The 25,649-nt window shown below is 44.2% G+C and overlaps 1 protein-coding gene across 3 annotated transcripts; it reads right to left on the bottom strand.

Annotated features, from left to right (window-relative positions):
• Positions 1 to 767: 767 nt before the first annotated feature.
• On the bottom strand, positions 768 to 20,903 carry fam131ab (family with sequence similarity 131 member Ab). Of its 3 annotated transcripts, none has more exons than XM_035154361.2 (5): positions 20,318 to 20,903; positions 10,874 to 10,967; positions 10,542 to 10,724; positions 4,730 to 4,861; positions 768 to 3,128 (listed from the first exon to the last, which is right to left on the bottom strand). In XM_035154361.2, the coding sequence occupies exons 2-5, from the start codon at positions 10,941 to 10,943 to the stop codon at positions 2,476 to 2,478; spliced, it is 1,038 nt and encodes a 345-aa protein (XP_035010252.1). In that variant the 5' UTR covers positions 10,944 to 10,967; positions 20,318 to 20,903; the 3' UTR covers positions 768 to 2,475. The 3 variants fall into 3 exon arrangements, with proteins under 3 accessions (XP_035010252.1, XP_035010250.1, XP_035010251.1); XM_035154359.2 differs by having other exon boundaries at positions 20,191 to 20,323; XM_035154360.2 differs by lacking the exon at positions 20,318 to 20,903 and adding an exon at positions 19,674 to 19,955.
• Positions 20,904 to 25,649: the final 4,746 nt, after the last annotated feature.

Here is a 25,649-nt window from a genome sequence, read left to right as displayed (position 1 = left end):
GCTCAGAGAGACTGACAGAGAAAATGCACAGTGGTGGACAAAGTGAGTGGGGGACAGAGGGCGGGGGCAAACAATTCTGCACTCGCGTCACCGCGCCCGGACAAATGCACAACCTCGCCTCGCCAGCATCGCCGGGCTTTTAATGTCAACCGAAAGGACAATGACGCAAATCGGTCCTCTGTAACCTCCAGCTACACTGGGCCGGTGCACGCAGGAGATGCAACAGGATTTCTGGAGGCGGTGCCCAGCTGATGTTAGCAGCAGTTTGACTCCGCTCTTGCACATTTAAGAAGAGAGAAGGGGAAGGAGGCCGAGCTGCAGCCTGAGTGACAGAAGAGAGGATGCAGTGATGATGACGGTACAACTGGGGAGGTCAAAGGTGACGAATGAAAGGCACAGCTTCAATGGTTCCCCCTGAGTTGTCACTGTCTTTGCACCTCTGCGGACTGAGACTCTCTATTTCCAGTTTCAAAAAGCTTCATTGTTGTATGAACTGTTTGCCGTTTTATTTAATCTCCACTACTGGGAAAAGATCAACCTCCAATGAGAGCTCAGCTTCACCGGACACTGTTTTAAAGGGAATCGCTGCATTGGAGGGGTTTTGGAATGGATATACAGTGCAAGCTTGAGGAGCTTGCTGACATCATACAATACAATACACACACACGCAATCGTAACACACACACACACACATTCACAGAACGTCAAAAACACAGAATCGCACATTGGCGCTTTTCTAAACAGTCAGACAACATGAAAGAAGGATGCAGGGACTGAATCTGTGCTTTAATTATTTGTAGAAAATAACTACGCACACCAGAATTTCTCATCCACAAACACACAAAAACCCACACACATATACACACACAAACACGGAGGGTCTAGTGGAGTTATGTGTGTGTGGGCGGGATGCGTTGATGCCCTGGTCCAATGGGATTTCCTGAGTTGTATGAATGACAGTCCCTCTGGGAGAACCTCAACAGGGCTCCTCACATCACCATGGAGATGGAAGATTCTGCATGTGTCACATAAACATGCCCTTTTTGCAGACATCATAGAAAAGAAGGGAAGGTACAGAATAAAAGGCAAAGCTTTTCACGAGTCAGTATGAAGGGAGAGGACGAAGAGCATTTAGAAATTTTTACAAAAGAAAAACAAGAGCTCTTCACGAGGATCATGACAAATGGCAATAACAAACCGTATCACAGTATCCTCTTTTGAAATAAAAAATAAAAACTTTTTTGTTCACATTTGTTTTGTTACTTTTTTTTCCCAGTAGACTGTATCACACAGTGATAACGAAGAAAAGGAGAAATCTACAGCCACATTAGCTTCGTGCAAAAAACCACATACACTGGCACGCCGCATAGGCAAAGAGATCAAGCAAGACAACGCATACAAAAATATAGAAAATCTCCGATGCAACTCACCTCGTCACAGAAAAATGTTTTCTGTCTGTTTAACCTACTTCCTGCCAAACAGCTGGCGTGAAAGAGTCACCTCAGGAACATTCGCTTTGTGTTTGTTGTCGTCGTTGCTGCTGTGTGTGAGTTGTTGTTTTTTTAAAGATAACCAGAGTTCTCGTGTCTTCCACGCAGGAATCCACAGAACCCCGAAAAGTATCCAGCCGCTATATTTGATCATTATGACAGATGTCCAGCATAATGATGCTCGGACTTATGTGAACAACGACATGTTTGAGTGATAGAAAACTAGTACAATAAAAGCATATAATTTCTATCATTTCATTTGTGACAAATCTTTTTTAAATCTTTGTTATTTTAAAATACATACTATGCCCTGTCACTTTTGAAGACATTCCAGCATTTGCTCATAATTGGTAGCGACAGGGTTTCATAGTTTGGCATACTCAGCAAGCCATGCCCAAAAGGATGCTATTTTGTCTCTTGCAAAGGGGGGGGGCGAGGGAAGGGGGGAGGTGAGGGCACATCTCAGGATGCAGTGTCGACCTGCCCCACCCCCCATGGGAGATGCTGGGGGAGATGGGCGGGGTTATACGTAACAGCTGAGATTACAAACCGTGCTCAGGACCGGGTCAGCCCATCGATTTCAGCAATTGCAAAAACACATGCAAAGATAAGTCAGAGTTTTGGACTCAGTCATTCTGTCTGCCTGGTGGTGGCATCCGCCTTTGGAGTCACTTGAACAGGGAGGGACGGGGCCAAAAACTGCAAACCACAAGTGGTCACAGATCTGATGCTCCCGTTCTCACACTGATACAAAAGATTGTTTGGACGCCTTCAAAGAAAGTTTTGCATCGAAGGGGGACGAAGCAGTTGTGTGCTGGAGAGGAGGAGATGAAATGCTGCAAGTAAGGCAAAGACGGATGAGTTACATTGTCAGTCAGAGGAGGGAAAAAACATTTCAAACTTTAAAGACGTCATGGAGGAGAGGGGACGTTGATGCAAAAAATAGAGTTTGGAGGAATAAAACACTGAGGTGAGAAGAGAGGAGTCATTGGTTGTTTGGCTCTCCTGCCCTCTCCTCCTCCTCCTCCTCTTCATCCTCCTCGTCCAGTGACACCACACCAGAGGAGGCCACGTCAGAGACCCTCCTGCGAAGGTCATAGTCAGGTGGGTACTCCACCCTGTTTCCCTCCGCCTCCACCTGGCACATGGTGCCCTCGTAGTCCTTGCAGGGGGTGTCGTCATCCTCGCCGGGTGACAGGTACGTCTCAGAGTAAGACATGGACATGCAAGGAGAGTCCTGACCTCCGCATGGCCTGATGCCTCGCCCTCCCCCACCCAGGCTGTGGAAGACACAGTCCCCCCCAGAAGGCACGCTCTGCCCCACCCTCTGAAGTCGGGCCAGCAGCTCCTCCCCTCCCTGCAGCGCCGACAGGATCTTTGCGACAAGCTCAGTGACGTTGCTGTGGGAGTGTGTGCAGCTGTGGCCGCCCAGGTCGCGCAGCAACGGGTGGTGCTCGTCCAGGCTGCAGAGGCTGGAGCACATGGTGTCCGGGGAGCCCGCCGTGGGGGAGGGCTCTCCGCTGCCACCTCCCTCTCCACCTCCGCCTCCACCCTCACAGCAGGGTACTCGCAGGCCAAGGTGTTGGCAAAGCTGGCTGTGGATCAGGTCCTTCAAGTAGGGAGGATATGATGGCACATCTAGAGGGACAGATGCACACTGTGAACATGGAGTCCTGAAGAACAATGATAAGAGTTTCAAGCTGACCTGAAAGCATAGCGACACTGACTGTGTGAGTGGGCATCAGATATTAACAGGAACTGACAGTTCCTGTAGCAGGAATGAAAAACTTCACTCATACTACTCTTTATTTACATTTGACTTAAAGGAACCCTGTGAATTTTTTTACTGCTACTGCTGGTATACAGCAATGTTTTCATGAGCTGGTCTCGAATGTGTTTGTATCATGGGATTGAACAACACATGAACTAGTTTCATGCTCTGACGAATATTTGCCAGTAGAAACACACATGGCAGGAAAAAATATATTATGGATGCAAACAATGCAGCACATAATTTATGAGGAGGGAATGTCATTCAATGTTAGTATACAAACGTCACCATAGATCTTGAAAAGCTCTGTTAGTCCAATTTTGAAAACCTGCACACACCTTGCACCTGCAAAGCTTGGTACCGTATCCATGCCAACAATTACATCTAAACTGTTTTCAGACATGCACCGATCTTCAGATTCTCCCTGAAATTATCGGTAGGGGCTGTATGTGAAAAGTGTGTCAGTTCCTCCGGACATTCTTTAAAGATTTTCTTGCTAAAAACTCTGAATGTCCGAATGAGGCCGTATGAAAATACAGCAGGAGATTATCCCAAGGATTCACAATGAGCTAGTTAATTATGTTTCTAACACGCAACAGACACAAAACAACAAAAGAATAAATAATTATGAATAAAATGTTCGTTATTAATAGGGTATTAAAATAGTGGGGAAATATGAGAAACAAGGAGGCAATCAACACAAATAAAAAGTATGAAATACATAACTGAAATTGATCTTGAGTAGAAACAGGCAAAAATCTTAGTCATCAGTAACAAATTACACTTTGTCAATGTATTCATAATAGTGCTGAGACAGGGAATTATCAAGTTATCGAACAAAGTTCTACATTATATCTCAAGCTGAGGAGGACTGAAGCACTGAAGGCTGAAATCTATGTGACAGTGAAGTGGGTTTTACAGTCATATTGACTTGGATCCGGTTTCATATAGAGTTGATTCATTTCACATAGAGGCTGGAATATGTGAAACTGCTTCCACTACATGGGCCTTGAAGGGGGTAAGAAGCCAAGGATGATTCACTATATGAAGATACAGAGCAGCAAAACTGTGCTGGGTATTATTAGCGGTTCAGGTTATTGATGGTTAAGTGTAATCAAAATGAAAGCATTGGTATACACAAGCACACACGTACACACACAGTCAGATACACTGTGCATTCACAGACCCCTCACACAGACACTGTCTCAGCAGCAGAGGAAATGATATTAAACTTGCAGGAGGGGATATCAAATTGCGCTGAGGAACAAAAAAAATGTCGGGAGGGGATGAAAACTAGGGCACTGGGACAAAGAAAGATACAGAGAGAGGGGGGAGGGTGTGGGACAGGGTATGTGTGTGTGTGTGTGTGTGTGTGTGTGTGTGTGTGTGTGTGTGTGTGTGTGTGTGTGTGTGTGTGTGTGTGTGTGTGTGTGTGTGTGTGTGCGTGTGCATGTGTGTGTGCACGTACCTGTGCTTTGTGTGGTGGGCTCATTGGCAGGCAGAAAGTCTTCATCATATGAGTCATCGTTGGACTCGTCACCGTCCACAGAGGACCAGGCCCTCAACTTAGCCTCGGCGATGGCAAACTGCTCCGCCACACCTAAGAGCACACACATACGCAAGTAAAGATACGGTTGGCATGGTAACACGATCACGGTGAGCCACTGGGTCTCCATGCCATGTCGCTCTTGCTCTTTTTGGTTTGGTTGGCTGGTCTGTGTGAGGAACAGCGAGCCCAGTGTGGCGTTGGACTGGTCGGAGACAGTCACTTGAGATGGATGTTACTGAGTGTTTGATGGTGCTGCAAGCAGGTTGCACTCCTGTTGGTGCACAGACAATATCTGTGTGTCACTGCTGCAAATACCAGGAGTGAAGAAGTTACTACAGCCTAAACACTGTATTTCAAGTCATAATAAATAATGATTACTCACTAATTAAAGGCAGGTAAAGGAAATGCAGTGGAGGTAATCATGTGTAGCCTGATGCCTCACAAGGTAAATCAAGCATGATGTTCAATTCCAAGGCAATAATTCCATCAGTACAACAGGTCGATATAATTTTCTCCACCCTGCTACAATCAGATTGTGTACGATTTTCAACTGAAACTATATTTTCTTTCTTTTGTCTTTTTATTTTGACATTTTTCTCACTGTATGTTCATCACTGTAGAGAAAACTCGACACATCCTGATTACTCTTCATGTTGAAAGACGACTTGCACAGGCTGGAAAAAAATAATAGATTGGATTTGGAAAAATCTGAATAATATTCATCATCTGCTGCTTGTGATCAGTGAAGAGTGAAGGAGGAACGCCTACAATGAGTGAACACGCATCTGTGACCAGGAACAGGAACAATTGGGAATAAAACATGAGCCTGTTTCTCTTGAGATATATAAATGCCAATGTTAGTGTTACGTTAAGTTACAAGGTTCATCATTTGCTGTGTCTCAATGCAGGGGCTGCATTTGAAGACTGACTGCGTCACAGTGGTGCAACAAGACTGTCCAATTTTAAAAGCTCCTTCAAATGCTGCTGACAAATGCATCCTTCCTTTACCAGAAAATGAAAGCTCCAAAAGGTAGATCCTTCTTGGCCCAACCTGTCCCAAGATTCAGTGATGAACTGTCATTCAAAGAGGAAATAGCGCCAGCACCCAAAGAGTTAACAATACACATTTCGCGGAGCTATCAACTTCAGCTCTGTTGCTATATAGGCAACAGCAGTACGGGCATGGAAATCCTCCAGACCGTCTCTTTCAGTTAGGCCTTCACTGTCTAGGTAGACCACATCTTTCCAATACTTGGTTGCAGCCCCTGACACAGCTATTGTCTGCCTGTGTAATTTGTATGCATGAACATCCACTTCAACTGTAGCATCATAATGCCATAAACACCTCAAATGTCCCTCAGTAGAGTTCATACCTCAACCGAGCTCCAACAGTCATCTTATGAAACCACATTTAAATTCACTAGAGCTGGATATTTATTTGTACCTGCACCAAATTACACACATTTATAAATATCAGTCCCCTAAACATGTCAGATTTTTTCATTAAGATCCATAAATTATTCTTGCCAACTTAAAAGTTGAAAAACGATCCATCTTATAATGTTAAAGAAATTGATATACAAATGGAATGGGCTCCTGCTTGGATCAGGCCTCACGTTTCCACAGTTTGAGCAGTTTTAAGCAGCTTTTGCGTAATCGTGCTGACTAACAAACAAATGCATAAACAAATCATAAATTCCTGGAGGTAATAACAAATAACAATCAAGCCTGGATTTTCAAATTGAAACCTTAGAAAAATAGATCAGATTTCACTGTTTGTCCAGAATGAGAACTTCCTTTACAATACTTAAATCACTGTATTGGTTATTAATTGTGTTGTTAAAAGTAACCAAATGCATGTAAAACACACACGTAGCCAAAGAGACGAGATGAGTGTGCTGGCTCAGGTGACTCAGCACCAGCCAGAACCAGTAAACCACAAAGTCCAAGTGACCAATCACCTGCAATTACCATCAGCAGCTGACCAATCCGAGTCCCACACTTTACCTCCCTGCTTACCCTTGTCGCCTCAATCCATTTGTTTTGTATTCCTCTCTATTCATCCGCTCTCTTCTTCATGTCACGCCTTTCTTCCAATCGCCTCTCTCTCAATAAAACGCTCTATCGACTCGCCTCACCCTCCTCGCTCCGACCGTTCCCTTTTCTTTCACCCTGCAATCTTTCAGCCTGGTCCCTCACTTCTCATTTTGATTTCTATCTCTCCGACTCTCACTCTCCTCGGCCTCCCCCTGTCTCCGGCTCTTTCTCTGGTTATTGCTCAGTATTCATGCGTTGTCTCCCACAGAGAGAGATCGATGGAGTCATTCATCTTCCACTGTAGCTGGGCCCTGAACTCTCCTCACAAACACTGGCACATCTTCTGGCAAATGCAAGTGTGCGTGTTGCTCTTGTGTTCCCCTTTGAAAGCCTTGTGTAATTCCTTTAACTCAGAAAGAAGCAGAGTTTTGACCTATATTACGGAGGCAGGTTTATATGACACTGACCCACATATCACACAAAAAGGCCTTAAGGCAGGATGTGATGTACTTTCTGGACACAATGTATTGAAAAAACAATGAGATGTCATCAATTCTTAAGTTGATATTAACTTATCCAGATTTATGGAATCGTGCTTCTTGTCATCTGTTGAATGCAAGGTCAAGCACCTCTGCTACACTGTCACTCTACAGTTTGACTAATCTCTTCAAACACATTCTGCAAGATCCAGAATCTGTAGGTGAGGGACACGACTTTGGGGCCAGTAGTTTTGTGGTTTCTGTTTCTAGTTTGATCAATAAGCTTTGGTCGCTCGCAGGTTAACAGTCTGTGGAGTGAAAAAGAGGCAGAACCTATTGACCAAAAGATTGAGCATCGACAATCAGCTTTTTATTGATCTGCATTCATATGCAGACAGCTGTTAATAGAGATGAGCCAAAATGTCGTCTGCTCCTTAAACACCTGCAAAAACTGTTTGTGTTATGTGTGGAGAAAGATTTCACTCATGTGATTAATGAAAGTAGTTGCACTGTAACCGTCATGACTAACCCAACATTATGCTAAATATAATTCTCCCCTTAACACTAAAACTAACCCTCAAACAGACCTTTAATTTGTGAGGACAAGCCAAAATGTCCTCATTACCATATACATGTTCACACACACACACACACAGACACACACACACGCACAGACACACACACACGCACACACTCACACACACACACACACACACACACACACACACACACACACACACACACACACACACACACACACACACACACAGAGTGACATAAGCCTTGGTCGGTCAAGGCTGCCAGCCAGTGTGTGTGTGTGTGTGTGTGTGTGTGTGTGTGTGTGTGTGTGTGTGTGTGTGTGTGTGTGTGTGTGTGTGTGTGTCAATAGGGTTGTCCTATTGATACTTACTTCTGCCAATACACACACACACACACACACACACTGGTGTATTCTACTGTAACTATACATTTTTCATACCAAAGAATAACTGAACCAATTTGAACACGCTCCCTTAATGCACTAGGGTGTTCACTGACATTCACGCAGTGTGTCCAGTCACCCACAGTAAAACCACCATTGGAATACAAGGAGACAGTTGACAAAAATAAAAGGAGTCAGCACAACTGGCAGGGCCCTGGTGGAGAGGCTGCTTGGTGATGATGTAAGCTGATGAGGGAATGAGCACTGTAATGTAATAACTCTTTAACCAGCCCCATTGTTAGGCAACTTACTGTAGGATTGTTGCAGAAGATTTTTGTTTCATTTGCAACCGAGCAATGTTTGATGTGAATGGCAAGGTTCAGAGTTTAAAAAGACAACCACAGTGCTGAAGAATATATCGATTTGATCATTTTTGAGAAGTAATTTTTGGTGCTTTGAACTTTGCATAACCAAAGAAAACTGAGATGGATCTTAGAGCAGAGTGGAGACGGCCTGTAACTAGTGAGATAAAAGAAAGGGCAGAAAAAGGGAAGGAGAACAGAGGAGGCACAGGAGGAAAATCGCTCCGTCACTGTGGCACTAGCCAGGAGCAAAACCTTACTGTGCAAATTAACCTTGAGAGTCTGCATTGCAGGGAGCGAGCGAGAGAACGGAGGGAGAGCCGGCGGGAGGGACGGGGTGAAAACGACTGAATAAAAGAGAAGATAAAGAGACAGAAGGCAGAGAGGAACATTACAAGAGGGGACAATGTGAAGAGGGGGGAAATAAACAGAGGGGGCAGGAGCGAATGAAAGAAAAGAAAAAGATGAAGTAAGTGGAAGAGAGAGGAGACGGATGAGCAGCGGCTGAGCAGGAACAAAAAACATCTGTATATGTGGAGGAAAAGAGCTGAGAGCAACAGACATGTGGCTGCACAGCTGCAGAATCAGACGACCCACTATTAACATGATCTATTAACATGATCTGTATCTGGAGATCTCATCTGGATCTTGTCATTTACACCTGGTATTAATAAACAGCCACGTTGTCTCGACTCTGCACTCTGATCAAATCTCAACCCTCAGATAAGGTCAGCGGGGGGGCTCTACTTGTTCTGCTGTCGCTCTCGAGGCGCTAATCTGACATGCAGCATGAAAGGTGGACATGCAGGTCAGAGACCTTTTAAACTTGTCTGATGGAATTAGTTTTTTAAAGGAACAGTCCGCCTATTTCACATGTCATATTCATGTCATGTCACATCTCATCATCAGGAGCCAGATGAATAATGTCTACTGTGGTTCTGGAGAAGGTTTGTAAAGTCTGAGAAAAAAGCCCTGCTGATTTCTTAGAGACGCAGAGTGAAAGACGTAAATGTCTACTCTACCAGACAGGGGGGAAAAGGGCAAAACTGAATTACTGACGAGTCCCTTGAACAATGTGGTCACACTGTACAGATTAGATTTCCACCAGAACACATTCAGATGTTCCTGGCAGGACCAATAGAGCTCAACAGTGTGATTCTGGAAATAAAAATCCCAAACGTTTTCTGAAAAGAGGTTTTGATTATCAGCCTTAGTCCTCCTTCTTCTTGAATTTGACTTTGGTGTAGTGATTTTAACCTCTGGAATTATTCCTCATCTCAACAAAACTGCAGCTTGTTAGAAGAGAAATATCAAATTATAGCTGACATGATTTTCGTTGTTTTAATAAACATTTCCATGGTAACAGCAAGCTCCAAGCTGTAGTTCTTCGGAATAAAACAAGTTTTTCTTAAAAAACTGTTGAAATTACAAGGACCTAGGCTTCTACAGGAGCAAACATCGTTTCACATTTTCGTAGCTTGTGCTAAGTCTACCTTGGATGGTTCAAACATTAAGGCTGATAATCAAAATCTCTTTTCAGAAAATGTTTGGGATTTTTATTTCCAGAACCACATTGTTGAGCTCTATTGGTCCAGCCAGGTACATCTGAATGTGTTCTGGTGGAAATCTAATCTGTATAGTGTGACCACATTTTTCAAGGAACTCGTCAGTAATTCAGTTTCACGGCGGAAGTCATTAGAGAGGGATACTACACAATGCTTTATGGGAAGTGTAGTTCCTTTACTCTTAAAAAAAAGTGTATACTGTCTTTTACCTTTGCTTTTTTTCCTTATTCCAATATATTTGTAACATTAAAGCCTCTTCCTCTTTCAGATATACTATCAAACATGCATGTAAAAAGCACTTTTACAGAGCTGGGCACTTTAATATTTGGGTAATAAACTAATTCTATTCACAGAGATCAGTCTTACCAGCAGCAAAGCGAGCCTCCTGCTCTCCCTCAGTGAGGTCAGAGTAAGAGTTGAAGTCTGATTCCAGGGCTGCTGGAGTGTCCATGGGCTTACACCAGCCTTTCCATTCTATCAGGTGGGCCACTCTGCCCTGCGCCATCGCCGTCGGCTTCGTCACATGGTCTTTCACTACCTGGGAAATACCTACAAGGAAAAAATTAGGGGGTGATGCAAAAGCATAGCAAACATATCACATAATTTCAGCATCTGCATTAAACGACACAAATGTTCTGAGTGCGTTTGCATGTAAAGTGCATGCAGGGTCGTGTTTATGTGTTATATGTTGCACTCACCATGCAGGGAGGATCGTGCTAATGCAGCAATCTCCTGGATGGTAAGAGCTCTTCTTGATTTTGGTAACATTTCAATGGTGTCATCAACATTCACCTGCAATGACAAGAAAGACAAACTTGGTGAAAGGGTTTGCTGCGGCTCGGCTCAGATGCCGGCTGCTGAACACATCCTGCTATGACTCACTGGAAAACCCTCTGTTGTCTTTTCATGGAGGAGGAACCCCTCTCGAGTTCAAAGGACTTTAACTGCTTCAGTTTACTTAATTGAATTAATTTCTTCTTCTTACACACCAATCAATGTTTTAATAAGACCAGCTGTATGCCAACAAGGCGCCCACATGCATACACACACACACACACAGTTTTAAGAGCACTGAAAATAGCTTCTTTCAGCAGCTACTCTTAAATAGGACTGGAGTCATGTGGGCTGCGCATATTGCAGAGCATATAATAGCATTTGATTTTCATACTATTTTATATAGACGAGCAGAGACAACAAGCCAGTGATACTGGTTGCACATGTTAGCTTTAGTGGTTCATTAAATTAGCCTGCTGGCTGATTAGCAATCCAACAGCTTGTTCAGGTAACTTAGCTGACTCCTTTCAACCTCAGTTGCTACAAAATTAATACAAATAATTTTCATTTTTACTGTTCACATGTGTGCTTTATATATAGGTTTGGATTATATACTGAACTGGTGTTAATTTTCATACATTACATGTCAGCTTTTTCAGGTCTGTCAGACAATCGACACAATCTTCAAGTTCACAACTTTTCAAAATAAAAGCTCTGTAATTCAGCTCAATATAACGCATTACAGCAACAAAACAAATGATTTTATTTTGAAACAAAGTGCTAAAGTGGAAGTGATTCTATGAATGTTGCTTCCATGACGAAAATCCGCACCCGCTGCACCCTGAATATCTGCGATAATCCTTATTCCTGTAAGCCACCATTTGCAGACCACTGCTATGTTATACGAGAACGTAGAAGATGAAAAGTTCACCTCGTCCATGGATTGGCCTGAAGAGGCCCCGCACCACTGACTGCAAGATGCTGTTCACCTGTTAATTCACATTTTATTACTATTGAACGTATCACATGTCCAATTCCCACCAAACTCGACACTGCACTTCCTCTAGACATTAGGAATACATATGCCAAGTGTGAAGCCGTTAAGAACAGTACACAAGATGTGCGTTACACAGACAGACAGACAGACACATGTTTGTGATATGAAAACCTCTTGAAGGAAAAAGAGATAAAGCTTTGTGCCCCGATGGCTGGACAGGTAATTTCCTTGTAGCGAGTGAGCAGAACCAGCCAGTAGGCTAAAGATGAACACCCCCTCCTCCTCTCTCCTCCCCCTGGTCTTTCCTCCATTAAATCTGTCTGCGCTGTAAGTCAAACCGCAGAGGGAGTATCAGGTGTTGACAAGTTCCTTTGTCTCCTAACTCTTTTTTATGGCCCTACCTGTAGTCACGTGGGAAACAGGCACGTCAGCGGCAAAGGCCACACACCGAGCTTGTGCCACTGTGTTGTTACTCAATAGGGGTCAGCAGACATGGCTGACTGAGCACTTTGATGACAGCTTTGAGCCGACAAGTTTATCTCACCAGCTACAGATTGTTTCCAGTCACACTGGCGACTCTACCACGTTCCATAGTGTCACCTGCTTTTCCTGCATCGAGCTCAAACAACATCATACGTATTTGGACGTGTTGATCTTCCTATATTTCTCCCCTTCACGAATGAGACCACCACTCAATACTGCGCACATGTGATTGCAGTAAATAAGAAAATACCAGATACTGTGATAAAATTTGCTTTCCCTGACTTTTTCCCTGTCAGTTCCATTCAACAGCAACAAAGTACCAACCAAATAAACAAGCAGACATCCACAATATAATGCGTCAGAAGAGCCCTGCAGGAGAGAAAGGGGGATCCCGAGCTTATGACGGCATCAGCGGCTGCTGCGAGGCGTGATAATCCTCTTGTGCCGCGGAGCAGCTCACAGATCAGAGGGAGGATAATCTGGAGGAGATTTATACCCCGGAGGAGCATCAGAATGATATATTGTTTTGGTCTTCAATTAAAAAATCCGAGGCCAGGCAGGTGATGTTGGCCACCCACACCTGAATGTGTTCTATTTCTTGTCAAATGGGTGCTCAGAGAAATCTCTTCAGTGTAGTGTGGGAGGATTTTACACATCTTCAGGGCTAAAAATGTCTTTGCTATTTTTCTCCTGTGGACTATCTCAGGATGACAGGAATGGTATTTGACATTTCTGCTTGGACGAGAGCACAATTTTAAAAGATAGCTTTGTTATTTCTGGAGTCTGAAGGTGCAAAATAGAATGTTTTAAGTATATATCAGTATGAGCTTTTAAAGGCAGACTCCAACTCTGTGCTGGAGCATCACCACAGCTGCAGCTAACAGCCCCCCCCCTCCCGGTTCCCTACTGCCCTACTGAACAGCAGAGCGAACACAGAGGAAGACATGCGCAGTTGTCGGAAAAGGCCGAGCAATTCAATTAGACAACTGTGCTTCGTCTTTTCCATCTCACACTCAAACAACATGCATGCAGCATATATACATATGGCTATTTTAAAACACAAATAATCCCAGATATGACTCTAATTTACCGTTACATTTAAATCTTAACACACATATTTTGCACTTATAGGGACAGTCTTGTGTCCTTATAGTCAAGATATTTGGCCGTACAAAAACAAAAATTTGCACACAGTCAGAACTCATAACTCTTCATGGTCTGGTGAACAGAGACAGTGGAGAGGCTGTTGTGATGCTGCTCAGGTTCATCCTCAGCTGTTAGATCATTGGTTAACTGTTGCCTGTGAGTGAGTGCAGTGGACTGGTATGGCCTGGAGACAGCAGAGGAAAACACATTTTCCAACACAATGGGCCTGTTTGGAGTCGAGAGCATCCGGGGTGCAGGTTGACAGCGGGTGACCTGACTGGAGTCTTCCTGTCGCACACACACACACACACACACACAAAATCCCACTTTTGGGAGTGATTGATGATTTAGATTTGTGAGTAAAATAGATGAGGGAGTAAAAGTGTAAAATCTAATTCAAGAACCCAACAAAGCTTTTTAGGCTTAATTATATCACTTGAAAAACAGATGTTAGTTTTTGTTGCTGTAGCCTAACCTGAACAATCTTTTATCCTTTGACACGCCACATTTCTGCCCAACTGTGCGTACCACTCTCTCTCTCTCTCTCTCTCTCTCTCTCTCTCTCTCTCAACTTTTCCACAATGGCAACGTTTCAATGGCAGCCGGTCGCCATGGAACAATTCCTCAAGGTATGCCTGCGTCTTTGATTCACTGATGATGTCACACACTCAGAACACAAACCGACGGCCAAAACAGACAAACAGATTAATAACTCTCACATGTGCCTTTCTACTTTTCACTCACTGCTCTGATTTACTGCTCCTAACACCTGCATCAGAGATGAGACATTCTATCATCAAAGCCAAATTCAATTCTTGCATAATAATAAAAGTTATGATGACATTTTTTTGAGTATTTGAGTATTTTAATTTATTTGAGTTTTATGAATACACATTTACAGAATACTTATTTTTATTTAGTCAATTATTGATTGTGAGAGAAAAAAACACAAAATCTGAATTATTTCCTGATACAAATCTGATCAAAAGTAGCTGATGTGCGTCTTTCCAGGTGGTCCTTGAAGTGTAAAGCATTAGTGAGCCCTTCCTCTTTAAAAGAGAAGTGATACGATCAGCAGTCCAGCCAACCTGTCTCTCACCACAGCCAGTAATAACAGGCCCGCCCATGAAGACCGAGAGGCTGCATTTGATAATAGATCACTTAGGCTGCTAATCATTGCCGGGCTGGCTCACTGCAACACAAGGCATTCACACCCAGATGGTGCACAAGGATGTATGAAAGAAGCAGGGTTGAATCCTCCTCCTCATCATCATCATCATCATCATCTCTGATACAGTTACTGAATATGCATCTTACTAACATAGGGTCTGCAGCCTTACTTTATAAAGCACAAGTAATATGTTGACTTAAGCTCCAGTGTTTGTACATACAAATACAGTAGGCTAATACTGTAGTGTTAAATGTCTTGTACCACAGCAGAAGTTTGATAAATAGAACTATTTTAGAAAGGTTCCCTGCAAAGCATTACCTTCACGTAATGCTGTGACAACACAAGGTCTTCATGTAGATATACACGTCACATTTTCTATAAATGATGGTTCTTTGTAGAGCCACCACCAAAAAGCCATTGGAGCCCTCACTTTTTTATAAATATTTGTTTAAACATCAGTCTCAGGAGCAGACAGTCCTTTCAGTCCAACTGTCTTTGCCGTACACAATCTGCATGAACTGTTCAGAGACTCTGAGGGATCCAGCAGAAAGGAAAATGTGTCTGCGGGCTTTTGAATGAACATAAACAGTAAGATGGTAGCTTACATACAGTGACCGCAGCTCAACATAAGGACTGTCCTGTTGTATTTTGCAAGAAGCATTATACACAGTGTGTTACTGAGACTCCATTTAAAATCCTCTATCAAACATTAATTGCTCATTATTCTGAATGACTTGCAAATAATTAGAAACCAACTGGTTAACACTAATGAAAACCTAAATGGAGAAAGACCTCAGAGATGAAACACACATTAAAGACTTGGATGGCTCGATTAATACGCCAATTATTAAACCACGGAAGGGTTGAGAAAATAATTTTCTGCTTCATGTGTGATTCACTTCAGACTGTCATCTCTGATTAGTCATATCTGGTAGGTGCCCCGCCAGGTTATGCTACATAGGTTGTTTGTAGCCTGGTTCAAATTATGAGATGTAATGAACACAGACCATCTCACAATTCATGGACCAAGAAAAACGATGTTGGTAGAATACCTTGCTCTTCACAAGTAGCCTAATGGAATAAAATCTTCTTTTATGTCATGTGATGACTTATGATGAACCATTTAAGCATCAGAAGTGTCCTGCCACTTTTCAAATAACCGTTTTCCAACTCCGTTATGTGACGCTAGCCAAAGAAAATAAGCTTTTGTCCAGCATCTCTGGGAATTAATGCAAATATGTCCATTCTGTACGAGCAGACCTGTGTCTGCAGACTACCACTATATTTAATGTGTCGTTTTCTTTATTCGAATCATCACTGACCATTTTAATTGACCATTTCATGATGCATTAGGTGTCAGTTGAGCTAAAAAAGCAAATCCATCCACCATACAAATCCAGACCAATGTGAAAGAAAGAGAGAGAGAGAGAGAGAGAGGAAAAGACATAGAGACAGAATTAAGGGCACCTCGCTGAAGTCCAGTGCGCCCAAAGGTGCTGTCAGAATCAGTCTGCGCGCCAAGCAGGTCCGCGTGCTCCCCAAAAGTGCGAGGTCAGACAGGGAGCTAGCTGCGCTCCAGTCCACGCGCAATGAACCGTCGTAGGCCACTGTCAGGAGGAAGAGAGCCACGTGAAGATAACAGCAAGTGCACAATCGTAAAACCCATAGTAGCTCCACAGCATGGTCTCGCTTCCAAATAAATAAAATAAATAACTTCAGTATTATGACCACAATGCTTCCTCTTCAATACGTCATTGTTCATAATACTTGTATTTTTTACGACTGGACCAACTATGAGTTTTAAGGATTGGGCTAATCCTTCGTGTTAGTTGCAATCACCATGCCAACCCACGCCTCCACGGGGACCCCGGGGCAGCCACTGACAGGCGATGACCATATTTTAGTAAGTGAATGTCACTAATGTTGCCGTATCTCACTGCAGTTTCCCCTCAAAGAAAAACACAAACACATACTCGACAGAAAAAGCAAGATCACCTCCACATAAACAGCCTGCCAGTTCAAAGTTTTCTTGTAAAAGGATACACTGGCTGAAAGACTTTCCGCCTACAAGATACTTTCAACATAGGCTGAAAGCACTTGTGAAGCATAACATCAAGTATTGAATCTGAAAAAAAATATTTCAAGAGATGTTGTTTGAAGATTTCATATAAATTTTGGGCTGCCTAACTTAAAAAAAATGTTTTATGCTTGCACCATGCACTTTCACAGTGTTTTATTCTGCAGCACCCTTCTCTGCTCTCTATAATGCATGTTACAATTCGAAGTGCTGGGCTCAGCCTTCACATTGCTCTGTACAGTGTATTTGTAGTGAGATAATATTGGAGGAGTGGAGGCCTTGCTTCCATGCACTTTAAAGCCATGCCATGTCATGCACGTAAGGCCCTGGCAGCAGCCCAAGCCTGTTTGATATTTTATGATGTTGGTTCTGCATTGTGAGAAGAATCAGTGCAATTAAAAAAGCACATGGAAATGGACATGCCTGAGACAGCAGTGTGCAGTTTTACCCCCTCTCTTGTTTAGAACACATTTCTCTGTACATATCACCAAGCAACTTCTGGCTCTGCCAACTCTAAATCAATTCCATTCAATTTTATTTGTATGACGACAAATCACAACATACATTATCTCTAGGCACTTTACACGTTGAGGTTAAGACCTGACAACATTTCAACAGGAAGAAACCTCTATCAGACTCAATGTGGGCGGCCATCTGCCTCCACCGGTTGGGGTGAGTGGAGGAAAATGAGTGGCAGACTTAAATCGCCTACAGATATCCCGACAACTTCTAACCACAGCCTCGTGGACCAAAGGTACTGACGGACATTTCAGCACCTGGACAGCTCCGTGCGCACACGTTCAATCCCGCGCGTTCATGCTCTCCACTCTCCAAATCAGATTTTCCAAAACAAACTGTTTCCAGCCCTCCACTGCAGGACAGCGTTTGCTGTCGGTGAAAAGAACAACTCGCTTGATTAGTCGCCAGCGCCCATCTTCAACACTGAGCCCGACATCCAAGACCAGGCAGTCAGGCAGCCCACCCTCCTCCCCGGGGGTCAAAGTCCCGTTTAACCCAGCTCAAGTTGCCCACCGGCAGAATTCAATATGTGACATTTTAATTGGGTGTGAAGAGCTCAGGTGCCCGGAGGTGTTACTGTATCTTTGAATCCGGGGCACCTTGGTCAATGGAGGTATTGTTTCGAGGAGTGAGGGATGCGCGTGTGTTTTGTTGGGCATGAGATTGATGATGAGGATGTGACAGTCATTTGAGCCTGCGGTGCTGCCCGCTGTTTTGTTCTGAACACATATTGTTACAGCGACACGTCAGCGACCAATTGTGAGGAAAACGCTCACAGGCGATTGCGCACGGGTGCAGCCTCCACCCGGTGCCTGCGTATTGAGCGGGTTCCATTTACTGCGACACATGGCAAAGACTGATAAACACTCTACGCACTTTGTATTAAACTTTTTTTATTTAAGGTCACGGTAATGGTTTTACAGCAGTGGGCCCGCAGTCACTGCTGTGGGCTGTGGATCAAATGACAGGGACATAAACACATGTAATGGAATGAACTGATGGAACCACGTATGATGGATCTGACTGTAATGTTCTCTTCTTTATTACAACGTGTGGCCGCTCTCAGGCCCTGTGGTCATCCTCCGTCTGCGCTCCTTTGCTTCATTTATTTTTTAATTAGGCTAATACACCTTACGTTTTTTAAGGAGACACAGGTGTCTCCTCCTCCCTCAAAGCAAACGAGGATTGCAGTCATTTTTCTTTTTCTTTATTAATTTATTTCACTCAGGTCTTTCTCTCTCACGCACACACACAGACACGCACTCCGTCTCTCCGTGTATGTCCCGTTGTCGTGGAAACTGCAGATAGAGAGGCCTCTGCCGTGCATCTCTCTCTCTCTCTCTCTCTCTCTCTCTCTCTCTCTCTCTCTCTCTCTCTCTCTCTCTCTCTCATGTCTTCTCTCTGAGAGACTTATGAGCGAATCAACACAATTAGGTCAAGACCATGCAGCAGCAGCAGCAGCGAGGTGTCACACACACACACACACACACACACACACACACACACACACACACACACACACACACACACACACACACACACATACATATACAGGCTGAATAGACGAGAGTCAAACAGGTGGCCGCTGTTGAATGACACTCTTGACACATATGGCTTTATATGTAGGGGGTTATGGTGACCAGGGGCTTGTCCTTACGCACGTCGAGGCAAGGAGACGCGGGGACAAGGCGCAATAATCATCAAGTGACTGAAACGACATATTACACAACCAATTAGAGGCGGAAAGGGGGTCTGCGTGCACGGACACGACGGGCAAATCACAGTGTGGATGGTCGTATATAACGTTTACATCACCTGAAATTAAAATATCAGGCGACCAGGTCTGTTTGTGTAAAATGGATGGAGCGATGGATGGATGGATGGATGGATGTGGGGCAATTTTCATTTATGGAGACTTCAGAGGAGACCCAATCAAATCCATATCACGGGGATATATCTGCATGGGGGAGACAAACGTCAGAGGTCGTGGTAGAGCACGCAGCCTATGGGCCTGGGCCCACGGCGACATGTAGTCGCCAGCGGAGCGGATTGTAGACACCTACAGCGAAGGTGTAAACAACCGTGAGAGCAAGTGGATGCGGTGGCAACAGGAAGCTTGTTTCTTGGCAACAAGCAACTATACTGCTGCATGTGTGTATGCAGAAGATTTTATGGAGTCCGTCTAAATTTGGACATGCAGTTTACTTTGATGCCAAGAGGAGGTTATGGGTATGATTTCTAAGATAGTTCTTAGAAACAGCGAGTTATGCGCGTCGAGATGTTTTTTAAATCACTCGATCGGATTGGATCAGGAGCAGAGAGATGTCCTACCTTGCAACTAAACTGGCTCAGCGCGGTCAGAACCATCGTGTCCGGATCAGTCCTCTCCTCACTATAATGTAAATAGCCGCCTAGCAGCGCATCCTTCAATGGTGTCAAGCGCGCCTCTGTCTTCTCCGTCTCTGGCTGGCGTGCTCAACCAAAAAAGCTTCTTGCAACTCTCGTAGCATCGCGATGTTTAGGCTGCAGACACCAGCCCCTCAGCTCTCTCCCCACCACCCGAGCAAAGCGCACCTCTGCGCACAGACACACCGTTTAACCTCTAACAGAAGGTTTAAATCTCCAGTTTTCTTTAAGACTCGTAAAATAGCTACAGCTTCGTTATATGCGTATGACTCAGCAGCGCTATCATGTGTCTCGGGGCACAGCATGCTGTGCACCACACAAGCAGCCAAAATCTTCGCATTGCCTCTGCACCCGCTGCAGCAAAAACAAATGCGAAGAAAAACAAACCAAAGCAGACTTACTCCAGCGTGCTTTTATGAGAGCAAGTTAAAACAACTCTTACCAACTGGCGCTTTGGAGCTGATACAGCCCATTTTCGCAGCTGCATGTATATAGAGCCCTTTTAGGAGAGCAAGCAAGCTACCACATTTATTTCCCTAATTTCCTTGCGCAAGAGACGCCCAGCGTACCTCACTGATCGAAAGCCTCTGACACTCTCCTCATCTACGGAGGCTCCGCAGGGTTCCGGTGCGAGGCGAAGCGGCGGCGCGCTGCTGAGCTCAGACAGCTGGAGTGACGCCGGGGGCGGGGGGGAGTCCAACCATCACTTCTGCTCCGTGTCTCCTGAGTCTTTGACTTACTTCAGATCCATTTAAATACACATGCATGCTAAACTGTGAGGTTTTATTTGGACTTCACGCGGAGTCTTGGGTGGGTCGCGGCTCTATACGTCACCGGTTGCAGGGTCGCATCCTGCGCTTGAGTTCAGCACCACAGCGGGCGGACAGCTCCCTGACAGGCGGCGGCAGCGGCAGCTTGTCCCCGCCTCGCAGCTGCAGGAGCCGGGGTTCCCCTCTCGGTCACTGCCGGTCAAGTCCACAGCACTTCACACCAGCACGGATCCTCCGGCTCTGCGTGCGCTCTGCGTGTGCACCGGTCGTGTTCGGTTCAGACAGTGAACCTCTGGAGGGTTATACATTGATGCACATGGACAAAATCCCACGCGTAACTGGCTTATATATTCAACCCGAAGGAGTTTCCGCCTCCGAGTTCTGTTTTTTTCCCCTCAAGGTAGAAGCGGAATGAGCCGTGATTGGCTGGTGTCACTTTACATGTCTGCTGACCTGCAGGAGAGGGGCGGAGTTGAGGCAAAGGAACAAGTTTTCAACTACAGGATTGCATTTCCCCTCATCTATCAACTGACATAATGATAAATGAGCAACACACTGCATATGTCAACAGGTCTGAAAGCCTGGCACTGGGCAATGATGCAGAGCAACATTTGTGCAGAAGGATTTAAGGACGGTAATTCATTTTTTCACTTTCGAGAACAATGTGACACTGGCTTTAGTCAGTATATATGCAGAGGTTGTGCAGTGCTGTAATGATGAAACCATCCGGTAATGGCAGCAAAAGCGCCTGTGATGAAAGTGACATGTATCACATAACAGTCTGACACGTGTCATGGCTTCAGAACTCCACCATGCTGCTCCCTTGCCATGCAGTGGCCTCGCTGCAGGCTCAATACAACCTCACAGTCCACGCACATAAATATCGGCAACGGTGCCAAATATAAGCTTGTTGTGTATTCTCAGCTGGAGTAACCTTTTATTTCTATAGGGCGTGATTTAAATAAAGGAAGGGTCTATTGTGAGGCCTAGTGCGGTCTATTTGTAAGCGACCCACTCTCGTTTCCAGGCAGTTCGACACTGAGGCATCTGCATCCCCCTCTGTCTCTCTTAACGCCCACCAGGACTCTAAACATAGACCAGCAGAGCTGCTGTGACCCACGCGGCCGCTCCTCGACTGCGCATCTGTTCTACCGGAGAACACATGCCCCAGGCTCCCCTCACAGGCAGAACTGATGCACACTGTGGGTTTGGGAACATTTAAAGACACTATCCACATTCCTCATAATTATACTGATCTCATTCCATATTATTGAATCTGATCCTTAGCGCAGTGAGTTGTGTAAACAGTGGCACTACTTAATGAGGGGAAATATTATAAGCGTATTACTCCAGGAGCAGTGTTCCACCTGAGCGTCTCTAAGACAATTTAGTGCCAGTTTCCTGAACTGACATATTCTAACTAATATTTCATGATGGGATTTTGAAGGAAAAAACTCTCTCATCCATTGTTCTGTGAATTCATAACAGACCGACATGTTTTATCCATGGCTGATCTGCTCGATCAGCCAACGGTCCTGAGAGATCACAACGGAGAGTTTAGATCGATGCGCGTGATATAGACAACAAGAAACTAGAGAGTGAAACTGAAGCGACTGTTTTCACGGAGGATTTCCCCCCCTCTCTAGGATTGAGTCGTTCAATGAGATATGAGAACATTTAGTGGTCAACGATAAGCAACTGTTGCTTAGAGAAACACCAGATGCTGATAACATATCAACATGGTCCGTATTTCACTTTGCTCATCTCACATTCAACAGGTGGGAGGACGGAGCTTTTATTTTTGATCAGATATAAAATCTTCTCATGATCTGTGATTTCACACTTTGAAATACGAAGGACTGAGTCTCTTGCGCTCCCTCTTCCTCTCTCCTGCAGTGCGGAACTCAACCCTCCTTTCATAAGACGTCAAAGTTGCGGCAAAGCCGGATCTTATTTGGCCCTATCGGTCCTCTCCGTGCCACATGGCACCTTTACTGGTGCTCCAGCGCCACCCAAAGGACGACTGTGGCGCAGGCACGAAGGCGAGGGAGCAGGGGGAGTGCGGAGAGCCTGTTGCGCAGCTCAGTACAGGTGTGTGTGTGTGTGTGTGTGTGTGTGTGTGTGTGTGTGTGTGTGTGTGTGTGTGTGTGTGTGTGTGTGTGTGTGTGTGTGTGTGTGTGTGTGTTAGTGTGTTTGTGTGGGTGTGTGTTTGTGTGTGTGTGTGTGTGTGTGTGCGTGTTTATGTTTGTGTGCACATACTCTTGTGCGTGTGTGACTGCAGAGCTGAGGAGAGGATGAAGTTATTACTACCTCACCTCAACATAAGACCTTGCCTCTGCATCTGTGTGACAAAGAAAGTATAGAATAAAATGGAGATCCACTTCTTGTGATTGTAGAAAAATAACAGCCATGCTGCAATTCATCTGTAACTGCTTGGTATTTAATTCTCGTCATTTTCAAAATTATTTTTTAATTTGAGGTAAAGTGACAGTAGAAAAATAAAAGTTAAAATTTAAAGTCTGTCCGTCCGTCCGTCCGTCTGTCCATCCGTCCGTCCGTCTATCTATCTATCTATCTATCTATCTATCTATCTATCTATCTATCTATCTATCTATCTATCTATCTATTTATCTATCTATCTATCTATCTATCTATCTATCTATTCATCTATCTATCTATCTATCCTTCCTTGTTTAATTGAGCCTTCACAGCTGACCAGCAGACCATAAATCCCAGATCCAATCAGCTAAATAACCTGCTCTCAAGCACAAACCAAAAATATTGCTGGTGGCTGCAAAGTGAAATATACTGGTGAAAAAGCCATTTCAAGAGTAGACCCAAGCTGAGTTATGTTGCTATAACCTCGGCTTCACGGAGCCCAGAACAACTTAGAGCATCAGGCCAGTGAAGCGAGTGAAGTGAGTGAAGCCAGTAGTGAAACAATCTTCCGACTCAACAGACCTTGATAGAGATCCGGGCTCTCTGTGCTGAGGCTGCAGATAAGAAGGAGGTCTTGATTGAGTCCCTGCTGATTCAGCTTCTTGGATTCCTAGAAAGAAGATGAGGACAAATGGCACCGTAGAGCGGCCTGGCTGAGCAGAGGAGCAGCAGAGTGCTTTGACCCGGGATGAGGACCAGCTGGAGAGCCACCGTCTCCAGGGGCAAGAGGAGATGTCCTGTCCCCTCAGGGCTTCAGGACAAGGGCCAGCTGCAGGCTCTGTTGGTGGGCTGAAGCAGGAGAGCTGTGATGGACAGAATAATTCATCTGGAGCAGGAGACGCAGGACAAACACGTCAGGGGAGCCATGACAGGTAAAAAGACTCTGGGTTCCAACCGAATGAAGGAAAACAACAAGCAGGATGAAGAAGCCTTCCAACATATCCCTGGACATTAGAGACATGGTTTCAAACTTTTCAGTTTAAACATACACACCCTCCCAATTTGGCGGCCTGCCAGTCCCTTTGCTTGCCCCGCTGCTGCTTCGTCTCTATTGCTGCTGGTTGATTCAGCAGCATCCACCAGTATAGGCTCCGACAGGGGGTTTAAGGATATTTGCTCATCACTCACCATCATATTAATGTAATCATATCTGGGAGAGTGATGAGGTCAGAGCCGAGACGCCAAACACGAACAATGTTATGCTGTAATAAACAGTTCAAATGTGAGTCGTCTGACTGAACTAACACTCATCAAGAAAATAAACAATGTATCTCCCAAAATGATCATTTATTCCTTTACTATATAAAAACAAAAACAATAAGAGATGCTTTAGTTGTTTTAGTTGGATTTTAGTCACATGATGGGAGGTGATGTTGTACAGTATATGCATCATGACATTTTTATACTTAGGTCATATGATCTGCTGAAGGTGACCACAAAATGTGTTTAAAATAATATTAGCAGTTCTTTTTTACATTGTGGTCAGGATGCTTGTTTCAGTTGATTTAACTATGATAATGAAATGAATATTTTGGTGAAACTGTTCAGACTTACTATGAAAATAGAAATGTGTAGAGAAAAGAGTCACTGTCCCTGACCACCACCTGCTCTCTACCCATAAAAGTAACTTCAACACCAGACAAAAGAGACAACACTTCCTCCTCCATCTCCTCTGAAGCTTTGAGCATCGCTCCACCAGACGATGTATAAATGGGTCTTGACAGACTGTGGGTAGAGGATGAGAGCAGACCCCTCATCTGAAATGAGCCAGAGCACAAGGAGAGTCAAAATCAGTTTCATGAACTCCAAACCCCAGCAGATGTCCAAAATAATTACCACAATCTGTCGGCCAAAGATACAAAGAGGTGATCTTTACTAATGGATAGTTCAAGTCATCAAACCCAGTCACATGGAACCTCAGTTAACACTGCAGAGGCTGGACGATAAACTTATAACACAAGTTTGAATCGAATTGTATGCTTTATATATTTTTCTAATTTTATTTTAAATGACTGCATGTGGGAGCTTTATGTTTGAAATCCTAAGTTCATGTTCAAAAATATAAACATGACATCATTGAATAGCTTTGGAAGTTTTATATATTTAAGCTTTCAGTATGGGCTTTACATGCCCAGAGTCACATGGACAGATGCTACTCTCATGTGTTTACACTAAATATAAAGATGGAGCCACAGGGGACTCAGATCTCAAAGAGTGGAAACAGAGAAAAACCTGTCCGGCTCTCTCAAGAATATCCTATGCTTTTTGATTTGTACACAAACAGAAGTAGTGGGTATATGGGGAAATTGACAGGCTGGAAATGATTCTAGGCAACGTCCGTCACCATGAGATAGAAGCAGCACAAACACCTTGTCGTTTATCCGTATTAACACTCGTCTTCGCATCTTACTCTCAGCAAGAAAACTTGTTTGTGTGTTTCCCAAAATGCAGAATTCCTACTTCACATTTGCTTGGGGATAAGAATACAGCTAAAAGTGCATCCTGCAACATTCAAGTTTCATCGTGAGACTCAAAAAATGGAAACCACTCAGTTTGTTGTTTGAGCTGAAAGTCGTCGCACTCCAAGAAAACTATGGATCAACATATTTGACAACACTGAACTTTTCAGATAAATGGAAGAATTTAATAAATGTATTAATTTCTTTCTTTCACTTCTTACACTAAACATACA

Source organism: Hippoglossus stenolepis, chromosome 4 (assembly GCF_022539355.2).
Source record: "Hippoglossus stenolepis isolate QCI-W04-F060 chromosome 4, HSTE1.2, whole genome shotgun sequence".
In the NCBI taxonomy this organism is placed as follows: domain Eukaryota; kingdom Metazoa; phylum Chordata; class Actinopteri; order Pleuronectiformes; family Pleuronectidae; genus Hippoglossus; species Hippoglossus stenolepis.
This window is presented reverse-complemented; position numbering and strand designations above follow the sequence as displayed.

What these genes read in the sequence shown, in the direction of transcription:
- fam131ab (XM_035154359.2), bottom strand. Translation starts at nt 20,235, where the DNA reads ATGCAGCTGCGAAAATGGGCTGTATCAGCTCCAAAGCGCCAGTTG. An exon ending in AGCACGATCCTCCCTGCATG is followed by an intron (nt 10,725 to 10,873) that starts GTGAGTGCAACA and finishes TTTTCCTTGTAG; the next exon opens with GTATTTCCCAGGTAGTGAAA. An exon ending in GCCCACCACACAAAGCACAG is followed by an intron (nt 3,129 to 4,729) that starts GTACGTGCACAC and finishes CTGTCCCTCTAG; the next exon opens with ATGTGCCATCATATCCTCCC.